General features: G+C 46.8%; 1 protein-coding gene across 2 annotated transcripts in view; it reads left to right on the top strand.

Moving 5' to 3' along the window:
* Nucleotides 1-888: 888 nt before the first annotated feature.
* The window catches only part of LIPE (lipase E, hormone sensitive type), a 63,074-nt gene continuing 41,041 nt past the window's right edge, over nt 889-22,921 (top strand). For both annotated transcript variants that reach the window (XM_088445602.1, XM_088445601.1), the window contains exon 1: nt 889-951. In XM_088445602.1, the coding sequence (XP_088301728.1) occupies nt 897-951 (55 nt within the window). In that variant the 5' untranslated portion in view covers nt 889-896. The remainder of the gene's footprint in view (nt 952-22,921) is intronic.

Raw genomic sequence — 22,921 nt, 5'->3', positions numbered from 1 at the left:
GCTCGGGCACCCCGGCAGATGCCGCAGGTCATGGGTGAAACTGTACTGTGTACAATTACACAACAGCAGGTGCCTGAAGTCACCTGTGACCATTTGTGCTGTAGGATGGAGCATTTACATTCCGCAAAAGCCTTCCAATGAGTATTCATGAGTGTTAGGCCTCAGATTTACATTTTAATAATAATTTTGGCATTTGCAACCAGAACATAACCAGGCCTGCTACTACCAACCACTTCTAGTGTCTCCACGCCCATTTGCGTTTGTACCCGCGCTTCTTTGTCTTGATTCAGCGTTTTCTGTAATGCTACATGATCCAATATTAATTTGTGTTTGCCGCATTTTAAACGCCTAATGAAGCCAGCAGTGACCTCCTGTCTGCACAATACACAGCTAGTGACCTCCTGTCTGCACAGTACACAGCTAGTGACCTCCTGTCTGCACAGTACACAGCTAATGACCTCCTGTCTGCACAGTACACAGCTAGTGACCTCCTGTCTGCACAACACACTACACAGCTAGTGACCTCCTGTCTGCACAGTACACAGCTAGTGACCTCCTGTCTGCACAACACACTAAACAGCTAGCGAAGACCCTCACAGTCAGAGACACCCACAGTGTATCAGTACTAGCCCTGTAGCCTCGCCATAGCGCCCCCTGCTGACACACATAATGCTGCAGGACATGACACCCAGCCAGTCCTCCCATGACACCACCTCATGGGCCACCCCAGGTGACCTGCATCTGCTGCATAGTGTACGGTAAATAGCATCAACCCATAGGGTACTGCACATCACACTACTGCCAGGGCGGGCCCTATTAACACCTCTGACAGGCAGGCAGTGCCCGGATGCCGGCGGGGCGTGGCGCTGTCACTGTGCCGATGACGTCACAGCAAGATGGCGCAGGGCGGGGAGGGGGAGGAAGGGAGAGAGAGAGACGGGTATGGTGCGGGTGAGTTATTATATCTCTTATACATTATTCCAGTGGGATTAGCGCTGCGGGCTGTACGTGTGTGTGTCTGTATCGTGTATTCTTGGGGTAACTACAGAGGGCACGCCGCTGATGTATGCATTACTGTACATATTATATGTAAGATATGTGTGTTATTTACCAGGAGGTTTCAGTTTACGATGAATACACGCAAGATCACAATCATAACATGTCCAGTTACTGTATAAAGCATATCCTGTCACCTGCCTGTACTGTATACCCCCTGTCACCTGCCTGTACTGTATACCCCCTGTCACCTGCCTGTACTGCATACCCCTTGTCAGCTCCTAGTACTGTATATCTCCTGCCAGCGGCTACTATGTATACCCCCTGTCACTGCTAATGTATATACCAGAGGTTCTTAAACTCTGCCATTACAGTCCAGGTTTTAAGGATATCCATGCTTGAGCCCAGATGGTTAAATCATATTGACTGAGGTGCTAATTAAGTTACCTGTGCTTAAAGATTAATATCCTTAAAACGTGGACTGTAATGACGGAGTTTGAGAACGCTCTGGTATACCCCCTGTCACCTACTGCTAGTGTTTCAGCAGGGCGCCTATTCCCTGCCCTATATCTAAAGGGCAGAAAGCACCCTGCCCTTCGGGGCGGCGCCCCGCTGAAACAGCCTGCGGGTTCGGTCCCCACTTGTAGGCCGCAGTGTCCTGCAGGTGGGGAAAACGACGGTGCAGCGGTCACCGCCGTTGAATGGATGCCGAACGCATACGCCCGGCATCCATTCACAGTGACCGCAGCGCTTGGGGGCTGCCCGACATGTCCGTAAGTGCCGGGCATGCCCCCAAGAGTGATGAAAAGGGAACACGTCATAAAGACATGCCCCCTTTGAACACTATACTGCTGTATACTGCTGTATATCCTCTGTCACTGCCTAATGCATACACCCTGTCACTTGCTGCTGTATATATCCTGTCACTGTCTAATGTATTTACCATGTCACCTGCTACTATATATTTATATATACACTACCGTTCAAAAGTTTGGGGTCACCCAGACAAATTCGTGTTTTACATGAAATCTGACTTTTATTTATGAAGTGAGTTGCAAAATGAATACAAGATATAGTCAAGACATTGGCAAGATTAGAAATAATGATTTCTACTTCAGGGTCCATAGGGTATCCACAGGATACCTTGGGGGTATAGGTGTGACGTCAGTCGCAGGGCACCAAAGAGTTAAGCTTTCAGCCTCCCAGGATGCACTAGGTCCCCCTCCTATACCCCGCCCCCGAGCCAAGGCACCCCAGTTTAGTTTGGTGCCCGGCCGGAGTCGGGTGCACCTGTTGGAGTGGGGGCTAGAAGAGCCCCTGAAGCTTTTTCTACATGCAGCTGTGGCTGCACATCTGGATGAACAGCATGGACAGTCAGTCCTGACGTCCATGCTGTCTTCCCTACACCCCGCCGGTACCAGAACGCCGATACTGATCCGGGGATGCTGGTGGGCATCTGGGGTCACAGCTAGCGGTGACCCCAGATGTTCCGGACCATGGCCGGATTCAAGGGGGACAGAGGTAAGCAGCGGGGTCCCGCGGTGGGACCCCGCTGATCACATGGTCCTAAGTCCCCAGGCAGGGGGCTCCCTGGGGACTGGCTGCAGTGTGGAGCCAGGCGACCAACCTGCGCTTCCACTACCCCCTGGGACAGCGGACCGCAGCAGAGCGGTAGCGCTGCGGCGTCCCAGGGGTTAAATGCATGCCAGGGGAGCGCGCCTTCCCTGTCTCACAGCCGGCGCCTCCCCCGCTGCACACAGCCCTCTCTGCACTGTGCTGACTGGCCCTGTGTCAGCGCTCCTCCCCCAGGCCAGCCTTCTCTCTGCTCCTCGGCGGCCATCTTTTCAGAAGCATGGTGAACGCTGCTGGAAGCCTGCATTGGAAGCATCGTGGTCTGGGTCCCCCCGCATACCTCTCCTCCGCTGTGGTCAGGTCTGTGTATGCAGCGCTATGTCCTACCAGGCCCTGTGTCTGTGTAGTTGAGTGATCAGCGCTGTTAGTGCTGGAATTGATTTTCTTTGCATTGTATGTGACTGTGCTAGCGCTGCTGCCTGTAACTTTTCTTCTCTCAAGACTGTCAGCTTTATTACTGTCCCTGTTCTTTCTGCTAAGCCCTTGCGGTGCGGTGCTGCAGGGTGGTCTCTCGCCTATTTAATATATAATTGGTGAGAGGGGTCACATACGTGGTGCCATCATGTCTGAAAGTGATTTTCCCCTCCGGCTACAGTGTACCACGTGTAAAGTACCGTTAGCGGAGGGGAAGGGTAGCGCGGAGGGCCTTTGCCAGCAGTGTTTGTCCATGGCGCGGCCTCTTACGGTTACAGCACCGGTACAGGAGCCGCCCTGGGCTTGTTTCGCTCAGGCGCTAACAGCTTTAGTGGGCCAGTTAGCTCCGCAGCCCGCGTTTACTCCGATGGGTTTGTCCCAGCAGTCTGTGGTGTCGTCACCCATGCAGGGTTTCCCACGACAATTGGTGGTACCCCACAGTCTCCCTATTTCCCCGCTCCCGGTTTCTCAGGAGCCAGCGTGGGTTAACTCCCTGACGAGTTCTGTACAGCACTTGTCGGATATGTTGCAAGGGGAGTCTGTGATGCGGCCTCATAAACGGCCGGTGGCGTCTCTGTCCGCTCCTTATGAGGATGACGAAGGGACGTCTGATGATGGGGAGATTCTGGATCCTTACGATCAGGAACCTCTCCATACTAAGGACGCTGATGCTAAGTCCAAAGTATATATTCCTGGACTTATTCGGGCGCTCCGCACAGCCTTGGTGATTGAGGACGAAGTTCCCCCAGCGGCTAAGTCTAAGTATGCCTTTTTCAAAGACGTGAAGGGCGATGCCACAGTCTTTCCTCTTTCGGGTCAGTTGGTGGACCATTTAGAGGAGGCGTGGAAACAGCCTGGCAAAAGATACCAGCCGCAGAGACGCCTGGCGGTGGCTTATCCGTTCGCGGATAATTATTTTGCTAAGTGGGAATCCCCTCCACAGGTGGATTCTCACGTGACCCGTCTTGTCCGTAGTGCCACATTGCCGATGCCATCCATGTCCTCCCTTAAGGATGCTACGGACCGCAAGGTGGAAATCTGCCTGAAGTCCGCTTATTCCCTTGCGGGGGGGCAGCACGGCCGGCTATGGCCATTTGCTGGGTTGCCAGAGCGATGGAGCGCTGGGCGGATTCATTAGAGGCTTCTTTTGATTCCGACTGTCCGGCCGAACAGGCGGAGTTGATTGGCAATCTCCGTGATTCGGCCACCTACATCAACGAGGCGGCTCTAGACATTAGTACTCTGGTGTCTAGAATTTCTTCAGCAGCGGTAGCTGCTCGTCGCACCTTGTGGCTGCGATCCTGGAAGGCGGACGCAGATTCCAAGAAGGGTCTGGAAGCGTTGCCGTTTACCGGAGAAGTTCTCTTCGGTCCGGATCTGGATAAGATTGTGGCCACGCTGGCGGCAGCCAAATCGGCTTGTCTCCCGTCGGCCGCTGCTCCTTCTGGTTCTGGACCATCGTCCTTTCGGTCATCTAGGGCCCAGGGCAGGCCCAAACCACAGTCGTTTCCTCGTCAGGCTGGCCCTAGGAAATCGGTCAAGCCCCGGAAGCAGGCATGGAGTACCAGACGTCCGGCCCCCAAGCCAGATGACAAGCCTGCGGCCTGACGGTCCGGGCCTCCCTTTGGGGGATCCCAGGGTGGGAGGTCGCCTGCTGCAGTTCGCCCAGTGTTGGTCGGTCACTACGACAGACACTTGGGTTCTGGAGGTGGTCTCCCACGGGTACGCCCTCTCCTTCCGGCACAGACCCCCGGCTCGATTCTTCACCACGGGTCTACCATCAGACCGGAACAAGTCTACGGAGCTGCGGAAGGTATTGCACACTATGCTCCAGGCTGGAGTTATAGTGCCTGTTCCATTCTCCCAGAGGGGCCAGGGTTTCTACTCAAATCTTTTTTTGGTACAGAAACCCAATGGGTCCTTTCGTCCGATTCTCAACCTCAAAGCACTCAACAAGTCTTTGCGGGTACCGAAGTTTCGGATGGAGACCCTACGGTCCATCATTCTGGCGCTGGAACCTGGGGACTACATGGTGTCATTGGACATACAGGACGCTTACCTGCATGTCCCTATTCTTTTGCGCCATCAACAGTTCCTCAGGTTTGCAATCCGCAGCGACCAATTCCAGTTTCGGGCGTTACCTTTTGGCCTGGCGACAGCACCACGTGTTTTCATCAAGGTGATGGCGGTCATGACGGCTTCTCTGCGGCTGCAGGGAGTCCGCATGTTGCCGTACTTGGACGACCTGTTATTGGTGGCGGGATCTCCAGAGCTCCTGTTACGCCACTTGGACCTGACCATTTCCCTGCTGCAACGGCACGGCTGGCTAATCAACTGGCAGAAGTCCACTCTAATCCCGTCTCGGAGGATTCTGCATCTTGGAGCCTTATTGGACTCGGGACAGCAAAAGATCTTCGTGACGGAGGAAAAGATCTCTGCTTTACAGTCAAGGGTGCGCAGTTGTCTGCACAGCCGCCGGGTGTCTCTACACTCGGCGATGAGGTTACTGGGCTCCATGGTGTCGGTGTTCGACATGGTGGAATACGCCCAGTTTCACTCCAGACCTCTGCAGCACCTGATCCTGTCAAAGTGGAACGGGCTGCCTCAGTCTCTGAAGTCCCAGACGATTGTGTTCACCCCGGATGTTCGCCTGTCCCTTGCTTGGTGGTTACAGATGTCCCACCTCAGCGAGGGACGTCCGTTCTGGGTTCCAAATTGGGTCCTGTTGACAACGGACGCCAGTCTTCGGGGCTGGGGAGCAGTTTCGGGTCCACATCTGTTCCAGGGCAGGTGGACGCCGACAGAAGCGGAGCTTCCAATCAATATCTTGGAACTCCGTGCGGTCTTCAATGCTCTCCAGCAGGCACATCGGTTTCTCCAGGGTCACCCGGTACAGGTCCAGTCGGACAACGCTACCACCGTGGCCTACATAAACAGGCAAGGAGGAACCCGAAGCCGGGCGGCTCTCGTAGAGGTGTCTCGGATCCTGGTTTGGGCGGAGCGCAATCTTCCGGCCATATCAGCGGTCTTCATCCCGGGAGTGCTCAATTGGGAGGCGGACTTTCTAAGTCGCCAGGACGTTCATCCGGGGGAATGGTCCCTGCACCCGGATGTTTTTCAACTACTGGTGGACAGATGGGGTCTTCCAGAGATCGACCTCATGGCGTCCCGGCACAACAACAAGTTGCCGGTGTACGGGTCTCGCACAAGAGACGAAGGGGCATCTCTGGTGGATGCTCTGTCCGTCCGGTGGACGTTCCGGTTCGCATACCTGTTCCCTCCGGTCTCCCTTCTTCCACGGGTAATCCGGAAATTCAAACAGGAAGGATGGACGCTCCTGTTGATAGCTCCCGCGTGGCCCAGACGGCACTGGTTCTCAGACCTTCAGGGTCTGTCCGTGGACAGTCCTCTGCGGTTGCCGCTACGACCGGACCTCCTGTCTCAGGGTCCTTGTCGTCACCCGGACCTGACTCGGCTGTCTTTGACGGCGTGGCTGTTGAGACGGCCATGCTGGGGTCCCGGGGGTTTTCCAGCTCTGTGGTGCGTACCATGTTGCGAGCTCGGAAACCGTCTTCCGCGAGGATATACCATCGCGTGTGGCATATGTTCTTCCAGTGGTGTCGACCGAGAGGTTATGCACCGCGGGAGTTTCGTCTGTCTCGGATTCTCGCCTTCCTGCAAGCGGGACTAGATCATGGGCTTCGCCTTGCTTCTTTGAAGGTACAGGTTTCGGCCCTATCTGTCTGGTTTCACCGTAGGATTGCTACAATCCCGGATGTGCGCACCTTTATGCAAGGTGTTGGCCGCATTCAGCCGCCCTTTGTTTCACCTGTGGCGCCTTGGGATTTGGCTGTGGTCCTGAGGGCTCTCCAAGGACCGCCGTTTGAACCACTGGGATCAGTGGATCTTAAATGGCTAACAGCTAAGACTGTTTGTTTTCCTTCTGGCTATTGCTTCGGCCAGACGTGTTTCTGAGTTAGGGGCTCTTTCTTGTAGACCCCCTTTCTTGGTTTTTCATGGGAACAGGGCAGTACTCCGCACTCGGCCCGAGTTTCTTCCCAAAGTTGTTTCCCAGTTTCATGTTAACGAGGAAATCGTTGTTCCGGCCTTTAACTCACCGGGTCTTTCCGTGGGTGAGGCCTCTTTGGATGTTGTGCGGGCCTTAAGGACTTATGTTGACCGCACTTCTTCGTTTAGGAAGTCGGACGCTTTGTTTATCCTCTATGGCTTCCGTAAAGGGTTGGCCTGCTTCAAAGCAAACTTTGGCAGCCTGGATCCGTATGGCTATTTCTGAAGCTTATCTTCATGAAGGCCTACCGGTTTCTCCTTCTCTGAAGGCTCATTCCACTAGGTCTGTGGGTCCTTCGTGGGCAGCTCGACGTGGTGCCTCTGCAGTCCAGATCTGCAAGGCTGCTACGTGGTCCTCTGTCCATACCTTCGTGTGGTATTACAGGTTTGACACCTTCGCCTCTCAGGATGCTTCCTTCGGGCGGCGGATTCTCCTTTCTGCACAGGAGCGTCCCCACCCTTAAAGGATACTGCTTTGGGACATCCCCAAGGTATCCTGTGGATACCCTATGGACCCTGAAGTAGAAAATATGAGATATGGTAAGAACTTACCCTTGTTATCTCTATTTCTACGAAGTCCATAGGGTTCCACAGGACTCCCGCCCTGTCGCACCTGTGCTGCAGATGGGCTTTGCTCTGGTCACCGGTTTTCCGTCTCCCTCTGGTGAGAATGTGATTCTTGTATGTGTCCAGATCTTTGTTCTCTCTCTTCCTTCTCCTCCTCCGGCCTATGGCTTGGTAACTAACTGAGTTGCCTTGGCTCGGGGGCGGGGTATAGGAGGGGGACCTAGTGCATCCTGGGAGGCTGAAAGCTTAACTCTTTGGTGCCCTGCGACTGACGTCACACCTATACCCCCAAGGTATCCTGTGGAACCCTATGGACTTCGTAGCAATAGAGATAACAAGGGTAAGTTCTTACCATATCTCATATTTTTTATTTGAAATAATAATTTTGTCCTTCAAACTTTGCTTTCGTCAAAGAATGCTCCTTTTGCCGCAATTACAGCATTGCAGACCTTTGGCATTCTAGCTGTTCATTTGTTGAGGTAATCTGAAGAAATTTCACCCCACGCTTCCTGAAGCACCTCCCATAAGTTGGATTGGCTTGATGGGCACTTCTTGTGTAACATACGGTCAAGCTGCTCCCACAACAGCTCAATGGGGTTGAGATCTGGTGACTGCACTGGCCACTCCATTACAGACAATACCAGCTGCCTGCTTCGTCCCTAAATAGGTCTTGCATAATTTGGAGGCGTGCTTTGGGTCATTGTCCTGTTGGAGGTGGAAATTGGCCCCAATCAAGTGCTATCCACAGGGTATGGCATTCAAAATCCCTTTTACCTTGTACTAATCTCCCACTTTACCAGGACCAAAGCAGCCCCAGACCATCACATTACCTCCACCATGCTTGACAGATGGCGTCAGGCACTCTTCCAGCATCTTTTCACTTTTTCTGCGTCTCACAAATGTTCTTCTGTGTGATCCAAACACCTCAAACTTCGATTAGTCTGTCCATAACACTTTTTTCCAATCTTCCTCTGTCCAATGTCTGTGTTCTTTTGCTCATATTAATCTTTTCCTTTTATTGGCCGGTCTCAGATATGGCTTTTTCTTTGCCACTCTGCCTAGAAGGCCAGCATCCTGGAGTCGCCTCTTCACTGTAGACGTTGACACTGGCGTTTTGCGGGTACCATTTAATGAAGCTGCCGCTTAAAGACTTGTGAGGCGTCTATTTCTCAAACTAGAGAATCTAATGTACTTGTCTTCTTGCACAGTTGTTCCAGTTGCCTCCCACTTCTCTTTCTACTCTGGTTAGAGCCTGTTTGTGCTGCTCTCTGAAGGGAGTAGTACACACCATTGTAAGAAATGTTCAGTTTCTTGGTAATTTCTCGCATGGAATAGCCTTCATTTCTAAGAACAAGAATAGACTGTCGAGTTTCACATGCAAGTTCTTTTTTTATGGCCATTTGGAGAGTATAATCGAACCCACAAATGTGATGCTCCAGATACTCAACTAGCTCAAAGGAAGGACAGTTTTATAGCTTCTCTAACGAGCATACCCGTTTTCAGCTGTGCTAACATAATTGCACAAGGGTTTTCAAATCATCCATTTGTCTTCTAACTCGCTTAGCAAACACAATGTCCCATTAGAACACTGGAGTGATGGTTGCTGGAAATGGACCTCTCTACACCTATGTAGATATTCCTTTAAAAACCAGACGTTTGCAGCTAGTATAGCCATTTACCACATTAACAATGTATAGAGTGTATTTCTGATTAATTTCATGTTATCTTCATTGAAAAAAACAGTGCTTTTCTTTCAAAAATAAGGACATTTCTAGGTGACCCCAAACTTTTGAACGGTAGTGTGTGTATGTGTGTATATATATATATATATATATATATATATATATATATATAGTTCACTCTAGGTGCATGGTCCTGATTAGTGAGGATGCTTATTTTACTTTTGAAGGGCAAAATTTTAGATGTGATGTATCACTACTGCTCCAGGAGCTGTGGCGATACTTCATATCTAAAAATTTTACACTTATTTATTATTAACAGTTTCTTATATAGCGCAGCATATTCTGTTGTGCTTTACAAATGGAAACATTAATAGAACAAAGCTGGGTAATAACAGACAGATATATAGGCAGATATATATATATATATATATATATATATATATATATATATATATACAGATATATAGGCCCTGCTCGCAAGCTTACAATTTCAAATTTAAAATACGCTGTCCTCACTGATCAGCACCCTGCACCTGGAGAGAACACTATATATGGTGAGTGGTTACCTCTTGCTTCATGAACTTTGAAAAATGTTCTTTCTATATACTCGGATAAGCTGCTATTTTTTTCTTTATGAATTTTGTTCCCTGTATTTATTTCCTCTGGATTCTATCCATATGTTCTTACCTTTTTAATGTATTTATAAAAAGGCTGAACGATTATTATGATTTTTATTTTTACTATTTCTTATTATCATGTGTCTCTGAATAAATTGTACATTTTTTTTATATATTTATTCGCACTAGCACTTTATTTGTATGATTCACTTACTATGTACATATACTTCAAAGTTATATATCATTTGAGATGAACTAAAGCGTTCATTAAGGTCACACCCTTTTTCTTTGCACTTTAGCAAACTTGTCGCTCTGCAGTCAATTCAGTTTTAGCCAATTGTTTACCAATACTTTTACCAGTATTTTATTATTGACACAGCGATGATGCCTTAACATTTCAGGCTTAGTTGCTATTTTTTAACACTATTTATAATTTCACTTTATGGCTCAGTTGTTAGAATTTAACACCATCTCCACTCCATCACTCGAGTATTATCGGCGCCGTACCCACCTATTTTTGTGATATATATATATATATATATATATATATATTTTATATATACAGGTTGAGTCTCCCATATCCGTTATTCCAAAAACCGGAATATTTTGGTGCATATGTGACGTCACGACGTGACCTGACGTCATGACGTCACTAGTATCAGCGGCCAATGACTAGCGGGCCTGAGCGTGGTCCACACGCCAGGCCACCCCCCGCATCACCCTCCGGACCCCCAACGGCAGCCGCCGGACCCTCGTGACAGCCGCAGCACCCGCCGGACCCTTCCACCTTACCTGCCGGACCCTTCCGCCTCAGTCACCGGACCCCTCACGAAACCCGCCGGACACCTGTAGCACACGCCGGACCACCGCAACACCCGCGCGACACCTTCCGGACCCACCCCCAGGTATTCTGAAAACCGGAATAATCCAAAATCCGAAATAATCCTGGTCCTGAGCATTTCGGATATGGGAGACTTAACCTGTGTATGTATGTATGTATGTATATATATATATATATATATATATATATATATATATAATATACAGTACTGTGCAAACGTTTAAGGCAGGTGTGGAAAAAATAGAAGTGTTAATAGTTTAATTTTTTCAATTAACAAAATGCAAACTGAATGAATAGAAGAGAAATCTAAATCAAATCAATATTTGGTGGGGCTACCCTTTGCCTTCAAACAGCATACATTATTCTAGGTACACAGTTTTTGAAGGAACTCGGCAGGGTGGTTGTTCCAAACATCTTGGAGAACTAAGCACAGATCTTCTATGGATGTAGGCTTGCTGAAATCCTTCTGTCTCTTCATGTAATCCCAGATAGACTCAATGATTAGTGTTCACTCTAGGTCCGGCGCCCGGCATCCATTAACCGGCGGTGACCGCTGCACCGCCGTTTTCACCACCCATGGGACACTGCGGCCCGCGGGTGGTGGACAGAACCCGCAGGCTGTTTCAGCCGGGCGCCCTTTAGATATAGGGCAGGGCGCGGCGCCCTTTTGAAACATCCTAGCGGGAATGCTAAATGATGATGGGATCAGGGCTCTGTAGGGGCCATATAATCACTTCCAGGACTACTACTTCTTATTTACGCTGAAAATAGTTCTTAATGACATTGGCTGTATGTTTGGGGTCGTTGTCCTGCTGCAGAATAAATTTGGAGCCAATCAGACGCCTTCCTGATGGTATTGCATGATGGATAATCACCTGTTATTTATCAGCCTTGAGGACACCATTAATCCTGACCAAATACCCAACTCCATTTGCTGAAATGCAGCCCAAAACGTGCAAGGAACCTCCACCATGCTTCACTGTTGCCTGCAGACTCTCATTATTGTACTGCTATCCAGGCCTTCGGCTCAGAACTGTCAGAAACCAGTTGGACCCAGGTACACCCATCTACTGTTCGGAGAAGTCTGGCCAAAAGTGGTCTTTATGAAAGAATTGTGGCCAAAAGCCATACCTTCAACATGGGAACAAGGCCAAGCAACTCAACTAGTCATGAAAACATAGGAACTGGGGTGCAGGAAAATGGCAGCAGGTGCTCTGACTGATGAGTCAACATTTTAAATATTTGGCTGTAACAGAATGTAGTTTGTTCGCCAAAGGGCTGTAGAGTGGTACAATAATGAGTGTCTGCAGGCAACAGTGAAGCATGGTGGAGGTTCCTTGCAAGTTTCAGCAAATGGAGTTGGGAATTTGGTCAGGGTTAATGGTGTCTTTTTTCAACGCTGAGAAATAGAGAGAGGTATAGCGTTAGGTTTTGGAGGGGGGGGGGGTTTAAGGTTAGGCACCCCTAGAGAGGAAGGTTAGGCACCACTGAGGTGGGGGTTAGGATTAGGCACTAAGGGGCGAAACTTAGGTTTAGGCACTAACGGGGAGGGTTAGGGTGCAGGGTGGGGAGGGTTAGATTACAAGAAGGGGAGGTTAAGGGTGAAGGGAAGTATACTTACCCAAGCCCTGTCGGGATACCAACCATCGGGATGCCGCTGTCGGAATTTTGACAGGAGGAATCCCGACAGCCGGCGTTACGAACCCATTCCAAACATACAGCCAATGTCATTAAGAAATATCTTCAGCGTAAAGAAGAACAAGGAGTCCTGGAAGTGATGATATGGCCCCCACAGAGCCCTGATCTCAACATCATTGAGTCTGTCTGGGATTACATGAAGAGATGCAAGCCTACATCCACAGAAGATCTGTGGTTAGTTCTCCAAGGTGTTTGGAACAACCTGCTGAGTTCCTTCAAAAACTCAGTGTACCTAGAAGAATTGAATAATTTATGCTGTTTTGAAGGCATAGGGTGGTCACACCAAATTCTGTTCATTCATTTTGTTAATTGATAAAAATAAACTATTAACACTTCTATTTTTGAAAACCTCCTTACACATTGCAGAATTTTTTCCACACGTGCCTAAAACTTTTGCACAGTACTGTATATACAAAATATATATACCCTGTCACCATAAAGTACTGTGTATACCCTTTCACCTGCTGCTGTATATACCCCGTTACCTGTTACTGTATATGTACCCTGTCACCACCTACGCTATATATACTTTGTTGCCTGCTACTGTGTATACCCTTTCATTACCATACTTTGCCACCAAGTACTGTATGTACCCTGTCAATGGATACTATGTGTCCCCCGTCATTGGCTACTGTAAGTACTGTGGGGCAGAGACACATGTATGTGAGTTGGACTACAGTATGTAGCCAGGAGTATATGGATATACCTATATTGGGGAGCAGGCACTTCTGTCGTTGATTAGATGTACCAGTGAAGAGGAGCAGCCACACAAGACTTGGAGTAGGTATACTAGTATTGGGGAGTGGGTACACAAGACATGGAGTGATAACACCTGTATTGGGAAGTGAGTACACAACACATGGAGTAGGTATACCTGTGTAGGGGTAGGATAAACCTGTGTTGTGTAGTGGGCACAAAGTTCATACAGTGGGTGTACCTAACATGCACACAAGTTTTCAGGTGTTTATACATGTGTAAGGGAGTGGAAACACAAGTTGAGGAGGGGGAACAAAAGCCACAAAGTGGGTGTACCTGTTTAGGGGTACAGACACACCTGTCGTAGAGGGTACTGGTTAATAATGTGGTCACCTAAGTCAGGGGTTGAATGTTCATGTCAGCCGGGCGGTGGGAAATTTGGGAGCAGCTGCCAGTTTATTGGCGGGATATTCAGATTTGAGTGTACGCAGAGATCCGTCTGGTATAGGACTGGTGCAAGTCTGCACTGATAGTGATGGTGACTACTTATAAAGGCAGATGGATTGGAGCAGATCGGCCAACTCTGAGTACGAGTAAATTTACGCATTAATTTCCATGACCGCAGTATCAGGCCATTAATAAGCTGATTTACCCTCCACAACACCTGTACAACATATCATCATTAAGTGGACAAAACAAATAAGAGGCTTTATTATTATCTAGTAATGTCGATCAGTTAAAGGAGAACAGGAAAGTACATACACGCACAAAGCTGTAACGAAAAAGTCAGCCTAAAAGCACTTTTCAGCGCTTACAATCAAAAACAACCTTTTGGTAGCATTGACTGAACAAATGAAATGTGACACAACCACTTTAGCACTGGCTGCTTTTTCCTTGTAAGACATTGTTTTCTCGATGTCATGTGTAAATGGATTAGACACCACTGTCTGCTTTACTAGCTGTCTGTAATGTGGATAATGATCAGCAGGATTGCATAAGGATCAGACTTACAGTATAGCGAGGAATTGAAATTCTTCAAAAGCTCTGTGCTGTCTCTTTCTATTCACTGCATAGCGCTAAAGTAATGGAGGTGATTCACACATGGGCATATGTTATGGCAAGCTGTTCTTTTGTATAAGATACTTTTATTGATACTAATATATAAAGTGAGAACGTTTAAAGATATATTTGTCATTATTTATGTATTTAGCAATATTTACTTATATAGCAATCCTCCATCTAAGACCTCTTTATCTTAAACAACATCTACCTTCTGGCAATAACAGAAACATGGCTTACACAATCAGACATTACCTCCCCTGCAGCACAGTCACACGGTGGTCTCCACACGCACTGGAAACAGTTAGGCTGGGTTGGAATACTACTGTCCCAACTTTTCACATACACAGTTCTATCACCTGTTCCCTCACATTTAAATCTTTTGAAGTACATTCTATCAAGACTTTCACCCCTTTCTCTCTGCGTGTTGCTGCTGTCTGTCGGCCACTTGGGCCACTCCAACAATTTTTTTGAACACCTTTCTGCCTGGCTCCCTCAATTTTATCCTTTGAAATCCCCACTATCCTTATGGGTGATTTCAATATCCCTGTTGGTAGTGCATAATCTCCTTGTGCCTCCAAACTACTCTTTCTAACCTCTTCTCTCGGGCTCTCACAGTGGACCGACTGCTCCACTCATAAGTAGGGGGGCCAACCCCGGGTGGTTTTTTCAAACCCAGGGTTCGGTATTGAAAAAATGCTCAATCCTGGGATTCTTGGGATACCCGGTATTGGCTTAGATAATTGGGCGGACAGGCACTTCTGAAGGGTCGGGCTGGCGTTGCGTGACCTCTAACATCACGTAACGCTTCGCAGTGCCTGGGCAGCGCTGAGCACCTGCAGCACTGACTCAGACGCTGTCCCGACCACCGGCTGTGCTGCTGAAAAATAGTAAATAAAGCTCTAAAACATTATTCCTGAAATCCCACCTATTTTGGGCCCATACGGATGGTTACTGCCTTGATCTTGTGTTCACCAGACTATTTTCTGAATTTACTGGCACTCCTTTCCCTCTCTCATATCACAACCTTATCACCTGCAAGCTCTCCTCCATTGCTTCAAGCTCAGTGTCACTGAAGTCTATCAAGCTTCTTAAAGCCTGCAGAAACATTAACATTTATTAACCTCTCTGCAACAACTACCTTCACCGATTTCTACATTTACTTCTCCCGGGATTGCTGTATCACACCTTAACCAAACTCTAGAAATAGCCCTCGATGAAGTGGCTCACATAGCCTCCACAAGCTAGCCTAGTTAATTACATCCCCACTATACAGTTCACACACAACTTCACATATTTTAACCTTCACATCCTCTTGACCGTTGCCCAACATTCCTGTGTGACGGGATCATACAGCCCACCAAGAACCTCTACAATCTGGCTGGACCATTATACAATTGGTAGCACCAATCCTTGTCTATCAATGTCTATTTCCCTATAGCTATGGTAATGTATGCATAGCTGGTAACTTTGTCATTTACACAGAACATCTGTGAGGTTTTCTTCTTCTGCAAATTGGTTTTTAATGCATGAAGGATATTACTGTACTATGTTAGGGTAAGTCACTATCTTGTAGGGCAAGCAGTAGCAAGTCGCAGGGAGGTACTGGAGTCCAGCACTCTGTGAGCCTGCAAGGTAGGGGCATGCATACAGTGTCATAGAACCGTATTCAATTTGAGCCGAGCCGTGATACTTTTACGTGGCCCGGACTTTCCACCTGCTTCGCCTGTTTTGTAGGCGGAAAAGTATCGCGGCTGTTCCGGCTTTACCCCGTATTCAATATGGAAGTACGCGAAAACGGGACCCGGCAAAACCTGAACAGGCGGAAAGTACTGTCAGTTTTGGGGAAATCAGCCTGACACCAACCCCCAAAAGATGCTCTGACATGGGGGTTCCCTATAGTACCCCCCGATTTGGCTTGCTGAAGGTATTTGGTGTTTTTAAACGGGCTCAATAGCTGCAAAATAGCGTTTTTCTATACCTGATGCAGAATAGTATTTAGGAGTTTTTTTTTCAAGAAAAAAAGTTATCCCAGCAAATTTGGGGTACTTGAAAATGGGGGTCAGCATATTTAAAAGTTGCTAAAGTGAAGTTGAAAAAATCGTGAAAAATCCACCTGCCGCAGGCACCTGCAATCAAAAAAACACTTGGGGCAACTTGGGGACCCCCCCTCCCAGAGTCAAGTTTGCTAGTTTTTAAGTTTGTACCCCAACTTTTTTTTCCGCCCCCTTTTACAAAGTCATTTTTGGGGTGTCCTTAAGTGTTTTTTTTTTTTTTGACATGTTACCTTTTGGGGGACTGTCTGAAGGCTGCAGGGGGGTTCCCGCAACGTTGCACCCCAAAACCCCAATTCTGCACTTTTTTCCGCCTCCCATTCATAGGCGAAACTTTTCCGCCTATTACATTGCATTGACTTTCCGCCTAGGCGGAAAGTCTTTCAAATTGAATACGGGGTAAAAGCCAAACAGGCGGAAATGACGTCATCGGCGAAAAGTTTCAGCCAAAAACACGCGGAAACAGACTTTTTGCCTCAAATTGAATACGGCCCATAGTCGCTGAATGGACCTGGAGGCAAGGCACAGGTGGCATGGAGAGAACAAGGAAAGAGGGGCGAGCTGTCACTCAACATCGACAGCTCGCCCCCTTTGGTGCGAGACCCGGAGCGACGGATTGCCCGTCGCTAGCCGGGTCTCGCGCATGACGGAGCCGGCTCCGTCGTGCACATGCGCTGAGGGCCACCATTGATCCGGTTGCGATCGCTCAGCGCTTGCGACCGGGTCTGAATCAGGCCCTTAGTGCGGTGCGGAAAGGAAGCACCAGCTGAATGTGCTGATTCATTTGATATGTGACGCTTGTATATCTGTGTGCGACTCAGTCTCTGAATCTGTATACGAAGTGCTACAGTACAATGTTGCAGCAGCTCTTTTCAATCCAAGTTCCGTTGTGCTACATATCCAGACACAGGTGCACTCAGATATACAAGTGTTGCTTATAAAATGAAGCCGCACTGTCTACTGGTGCGTCCTAGTAGCATCACATTACGACTTAGGGCCGTATTCAATCAGCCGTGAAAAGTACCGTTTGGAGAAATGTTTTCTCCGATTTGCACTTTTCATCTGTTTTCAAAGTATCTCCATATTCAATTCCCCGGAGTTTTCGCCTCCATGGGCAAAAACAGGCAAATCTGTTTCTCCAGAAAAGAGAAAAGAAGTGTAAAATTCATATTTTGGGGTACAAATGTGTGGACTTGGGAGCTCATTCAGAGCCGCTTGCAAGCGGCTCAATGTTTGCGCACTGCGCATGCGCCGTGTCCGGCGTGCGCAAGGCCCGCCGAGCGACTGAAGTTCAGTCGCTATGGGGCTCGCAACAAAACGGGGTGGCTGTCGATGGTGATTGACAGCTCGCCCCATTTTTTGGGCAGGTAGGGGGGTTTGCTGGACTAATGCAGGCGTTCCCTTAGGAACACCTGGCGTTTGTTGGGTAGGCAAACTGGCATCACTACTGATGTCAGAAGTGGACTTCCTGCTCTATTATAGCAGGGAGTCCACTCGGCCTTGCAGAAGCTAGACCCTGCCCCAGGGTCTCGTCGCAAGGCCGATGATCGTGATGGTCTCTTGGCCGCTCGCTCAAGCTGTGCCTGAGAAAAATAAATAAAAACCACCCACAGACCCAGTGAGCGGCCAGCGGCTGCGAGCGGGTCTGAATCAGGGCCTTGGTTCAGAACCCTTTGGACACCGCCCTAATGACTAATAGGGCAAATAAAAATAATTAAACAATAAAGGGAAAAGGGAGAAGGAACTTCTGCACAAGATAAATGTAAATTTATATTTCCATCAAGATGATCCCCATTTCTATGTAATGTGCTAATGCATTTATTAAAGTGGGGGTGCTGCCAAAAGACAATGATTAAGCATGTAAAGAAAAAAGAAGAAAGAAATGTCATTTTTGTTGGCGCACTGTAAGTTAATATTTAAAAATAACCTTTATTTAACATTAAAATTATTTTATTATCAAAGCCTCTCTAATTATTGAAGCAACCTTGTCAAGTGAAATATAAAACAAAACAAACACAATATTATATTCAATAATAGAAACAAATAAAATACACTGACTCACTATGTGCTGCTGTTCTATAAATCCGTATTATAGGTACAGTATACGTAACTGTTACATATAACATAACAAAATATATATCCAACCAGTATACAATTTCCTAGATTATTACCTGCTTTGTGCATAATATAGACTGTGATCAGGACAGTCAAAGAGATACTGGCCCTCATTCAGAGCCGGACAATCTGAGCAGAGCGCTCGCTCTGAATGAGGGCCGTCCTCCATAAAAATGGAGCGTCCTCCTGGACGCTCGTATAGCTGTGGGTCACCACCCACAGCCTATACGAGTGTGCAGGATGATGTTCGCGATGGTCTTGACCATCGCGACCATCGCCACTGCGAGCCGGAGCCTGCGGTTGAGTTTCTCAACCGCAAGGCCCGGAGTGATTTTGGCTCTATCAGGGCCGGCTTCTGACGGTAGGCGTTCCCTTGGGAACGCCCCCGTCTGGGAGGCACGCCCCCGGCACGCCCACCAAAGGGGGCGTGCTGTCAATCAACATCGACAGCACGCCCCCTTTGATCAGACACAACGAGCGAAGGAAAGTCCTTCGCTCGTCGCGTCTCGCGCATGCGCACGACGGAGCTCCCCGCCGTCGTGCGCATGCTCAGTGCACACCATCGGCCCACTTGCGAGCGGACAGGCGCTCGCGAGTGGGTCTGACTCAGGCCCACTGTTACTAAGTATTGATGTCTTTTGGAACAAATAATTCTGATAAATCATTGAAACAAATGTTTCAGTTTCAAGACTCATGTAATAAAGGAAAAGTTGCAGCTGGAAGGATTGTAAAACCTTTCTCTTCCTAAAGGTGCCCACACACATACCGATCTGCACACGATCCCACGATGTGTGCGATTTCCCCTGAAGTCTCCCCCGGCAGCTCCTACACACGATTTGGAGTAAAAAGCATAAGATCTATCGTGCATCTTAACTTTTTTTTTTTCTCCCAGTGCATTTTGTCCCAGATTGTCAGATCTGCCCTACTGCACGGCAGATCTGACGATGCGATGTGCGACCAGCGGGGACGCGCATTGCATCGTGATCGTGAGTGGGGACTCACGATTTTCTCACGATTTGGCCATATTTTACACGATCTGTCGTCACGATTCGTCAAAATCGACCAGATCGTGTGAAATGTCGCTATATGTGTGGGCACCTTTACACCTTGAATCAATGAACTAACATATAATAATTTGGAGTGATACACATATATAACACTCATCCAAATTATGAAGATCCAACATGGCCACAATAAACATATCTAAACCCTCTTGAGTTAATAAATATGTTCATAATTATAATGATATATTGATACGGGAATTTCTCAGAGGTGTAGTTAATTTGAACACATCACATATATTTAATTAAGAACAGTTACGTATACTGTACCTATAATACTGATTTATAGAACAGCAGCACATTTGTTTCTATTATTGAATATATTGTTTGTTTTGTTTTATATTTCACTTGACAAGGTTGCTTCAATAATTAGAGAGGCTTTGATAATAAAATAATTTTAATATTAAATAAATAAAGGTTATTTTTTAAATATTAACTTACAGTGCGCCAACAAAAAAGACATTTCTTTCTTCTTTTTTCTTTACAAATAAAAATAATAACTTCATTCACCCCAAAAAAAAGACATGTAATTTTTGGGGTGAAAATTTAAAAAGTGTTGGAATATGGGTAAAAAGTGGGTGGCCTGGTATTTTGGGGGCCTTTATAATTGTGACAGGTGTTTTTGAGATTGCACGAGGCTGCGGCAGGTGTATTTTGGAGATTTTTGAAATCATCATTTTACAGGCATCAAAATATACTAATACCCATATTCGGGTACCCCAAATTCCACTTCGGCACTTATTTTTCTGAAAAAACAAATTGCTTTCTATCATTTATCCACACATATGCAAATATGTATGTAACAGCCCTTTGCAACAAAATAAGTTCACTGCTACTACTATTCTATATTGTTTCCCAGGGTCACTGAAGCTTATGGGTACAGACTGATTTCCCCCAAAAATGAGGTCCTTTTCACTAGTTAAGCTTTGTAAAACGTTCGCCTATCCGAGTTTTCGCCTGTTTTACAATTGAATAGGTCGAAAAGCGGAGACGCGCATGGTGAAAACATTGCATCAAAACAGGCGAATGAGGAGAATTCAGTCCGCTTTTCGCCAGACGGCACTTTTAGAGGCTAATTGAATTCGGCCCTGAGACGCATTTTCGGCAAATAAGGACGCCCGACGCTAGAAGTGTTGCACAGGACATGGCGGCTCACTCACCCCAGGCAAGTCGCGCTGCATGGCATATTAAGGCTAGATGTAGCAGTGGTGTATTTAGCTGCTGCTCAGTGGTTTCTGTTATACCATTGTGTGGGGACAGCTGCTTATGGCAGCCACTGTCCCAGTATGATAATGATGAATAGTCCCGATACTGCATCTATAATCGCCAAGAATAGCGGCTGTAAGTGATGTTAGTTACCTTTTGAAATTTAGCAGATGGTCTTAAAGTGCAAAGTACATGCTGGCACTATTTAAATAAATGTTAATAAACAGACAGAACATGCAATGTACACTATTCTGTTACATCCACTAGATGGTGCTAACTTAATAAGTGATTTGCAGATGACCAGTATGTTATATCAAGCTGCTACTTGTATATATACCAGCATATAAACTAAGAAAACAAGTTTAGAATATATGTTTTTTTTATATGTGAAAAAAAGTTGTAATTCAAACTTCAATTACTTTTAAAGATGATGTAATATTTCCTTGGGCTTGTGGAGTAAGCCATTACTATTTAATTGTGGTTACGTCATAGCTCTAATGTATCTTATATTGACCATTATAGTAAATAATAATCAGCGAGAGACTCTCACTTCCATCATTCCTCACAGCTCTTGTGTGACCCACACACTGGGATAACTATTATTGCTGGTCTCTGTACGTATCTGTACTTTCCCTGCACTTACGCTGAATCAGGCGCACGCTTACACAGGCGCACAGCTACTGAAACAGATGCTCATTTCTTCCTGCCAGCAAATTCTAAAGTTTATAAAGCATAAAATGAAAGTAAAAGTTTATAGAAATCATTGCTAATAGTACAAGAGAGAGTCAGGGCATAAGGTTCTCTCCTGTGTTCTTCCTCGCCAGTAGTATACGTTGTACCGCTATCACAGGACCATAGACTGCCACAAGCTTATGATGAATGAAAGTGGATGAAATGTCTTATAGCCAAAGAAATAAAACATTAGAACTAGAGATGAGCGGTACGGTTTTAGCTCAGATCTTCCAGCCAAGTTCAGATCTCAGAATGAGACAAAATGCCATCTTTCACTGATCTCGCGGCACAGATGGTCCGTGAAAGATGACGTTTTACCTCGATCTGAGATATGAACTTGGCGAGAAGATCCAAGCCAAAACCGAACCTCTCACCTCTAAATGTAGTACACACGTTTGCTTTCATCCACACATTCAGTACCGTCGCCACCTCTAGCGTGATGCTGAGTTTGTATACAGTACTTCACCAGGGATTGTGCATATTTATCATTGTTTATATAGGGCCAATCATTACACATCGCTGTACAGAGAATATATAATCACTCATAACAGAGCTTCCTTATCGCACACACATCTCCTCCACCCTCCATGGCCCTCACTAAGATCTGCCATGGCCGGCCACCAAAGTCCCATACACAGAGAGAGAGAGAAATTCTTTATTCAACTTTAAATGTATCTGCTTTTGCACACGATTTCTATATTTCTTTATATTTCCCATTGCGTGCATTGATGGACTAACAACAGGGCCAGAGGCATCTTCGGATAGGGGAAATAGTACTATATTACATATAAAAGGTACGTCACTATCTGCGCACATCATATATCGGCAGTCTGACCGTACAGTGTCTCATTCTGTTATTTCTGCTCCTCCCGGTACAAGGGAACTGGACCAGCGACCAAGGCTGAATCGCACAGTTTCACAGTATATGAGCTGTTTTTCCTGGAAGATGTGCAGCTTTCCCTTGGACTTTGCTCGTTATGTACAGTGCTAGGGAGAGTAGGAATGTAGTTTGTTGGTGGATCTGGTTTCTCTGGCTGTTAGCTCAGTCAGTCACTTAGGGGAATATGAACTTCTCTTCTATTTGTTACCTAATCCGGGTTTTATTTATTCATGTACAGTATACTGTACATACTTCTCTTTCCCTGTGTTAGGAGAAAGCCTGTACTACTGCATATATAAATGTTGGACAGGAGTTTTGCTAATGTTTTTCTTTTTATATAAGTACTATTTGATTGTACTTTATAAATAATTGTATTTATACCATTATATCTGTCTCATAGTTATGCACGTATTCAATTTGAGGCGAAAAGTCCAGACTTTTCGCCTGCTGGACTTTTCGCCTCCTTCGCCTGTTTTCCAGGCGGAAAAGTATCGCGCGCGTGCTCGCTATTCCCCGTATTAAATTCCAAAGTAGGTGAAATCGGGAACAGGCGAAACTTGGATCAGCGAAAAAAATACGGGAATTTTCGGAAGTAAATTGCAG

Source organism: Taudactylus pleione, unplaced genomic scaffold (genome assembly GCF_031769625.1).
Source record: "Taudactylus pleione unplaced genomic scaffold, aTauple2 ptg000384l, whole genome shotgun sequence".
Lineage (NCBI taxonomy): Eukaryota > Metazoa > Chordata > Amphibia > Anura > Myobatrachidae > Taudactylus > Taudactylus pleione.
The sequence above is the reverse complement of the archived record's forward strand: the minus strand, read 5'-3'. Positions and strand labels throughout refer to the sequence as shown.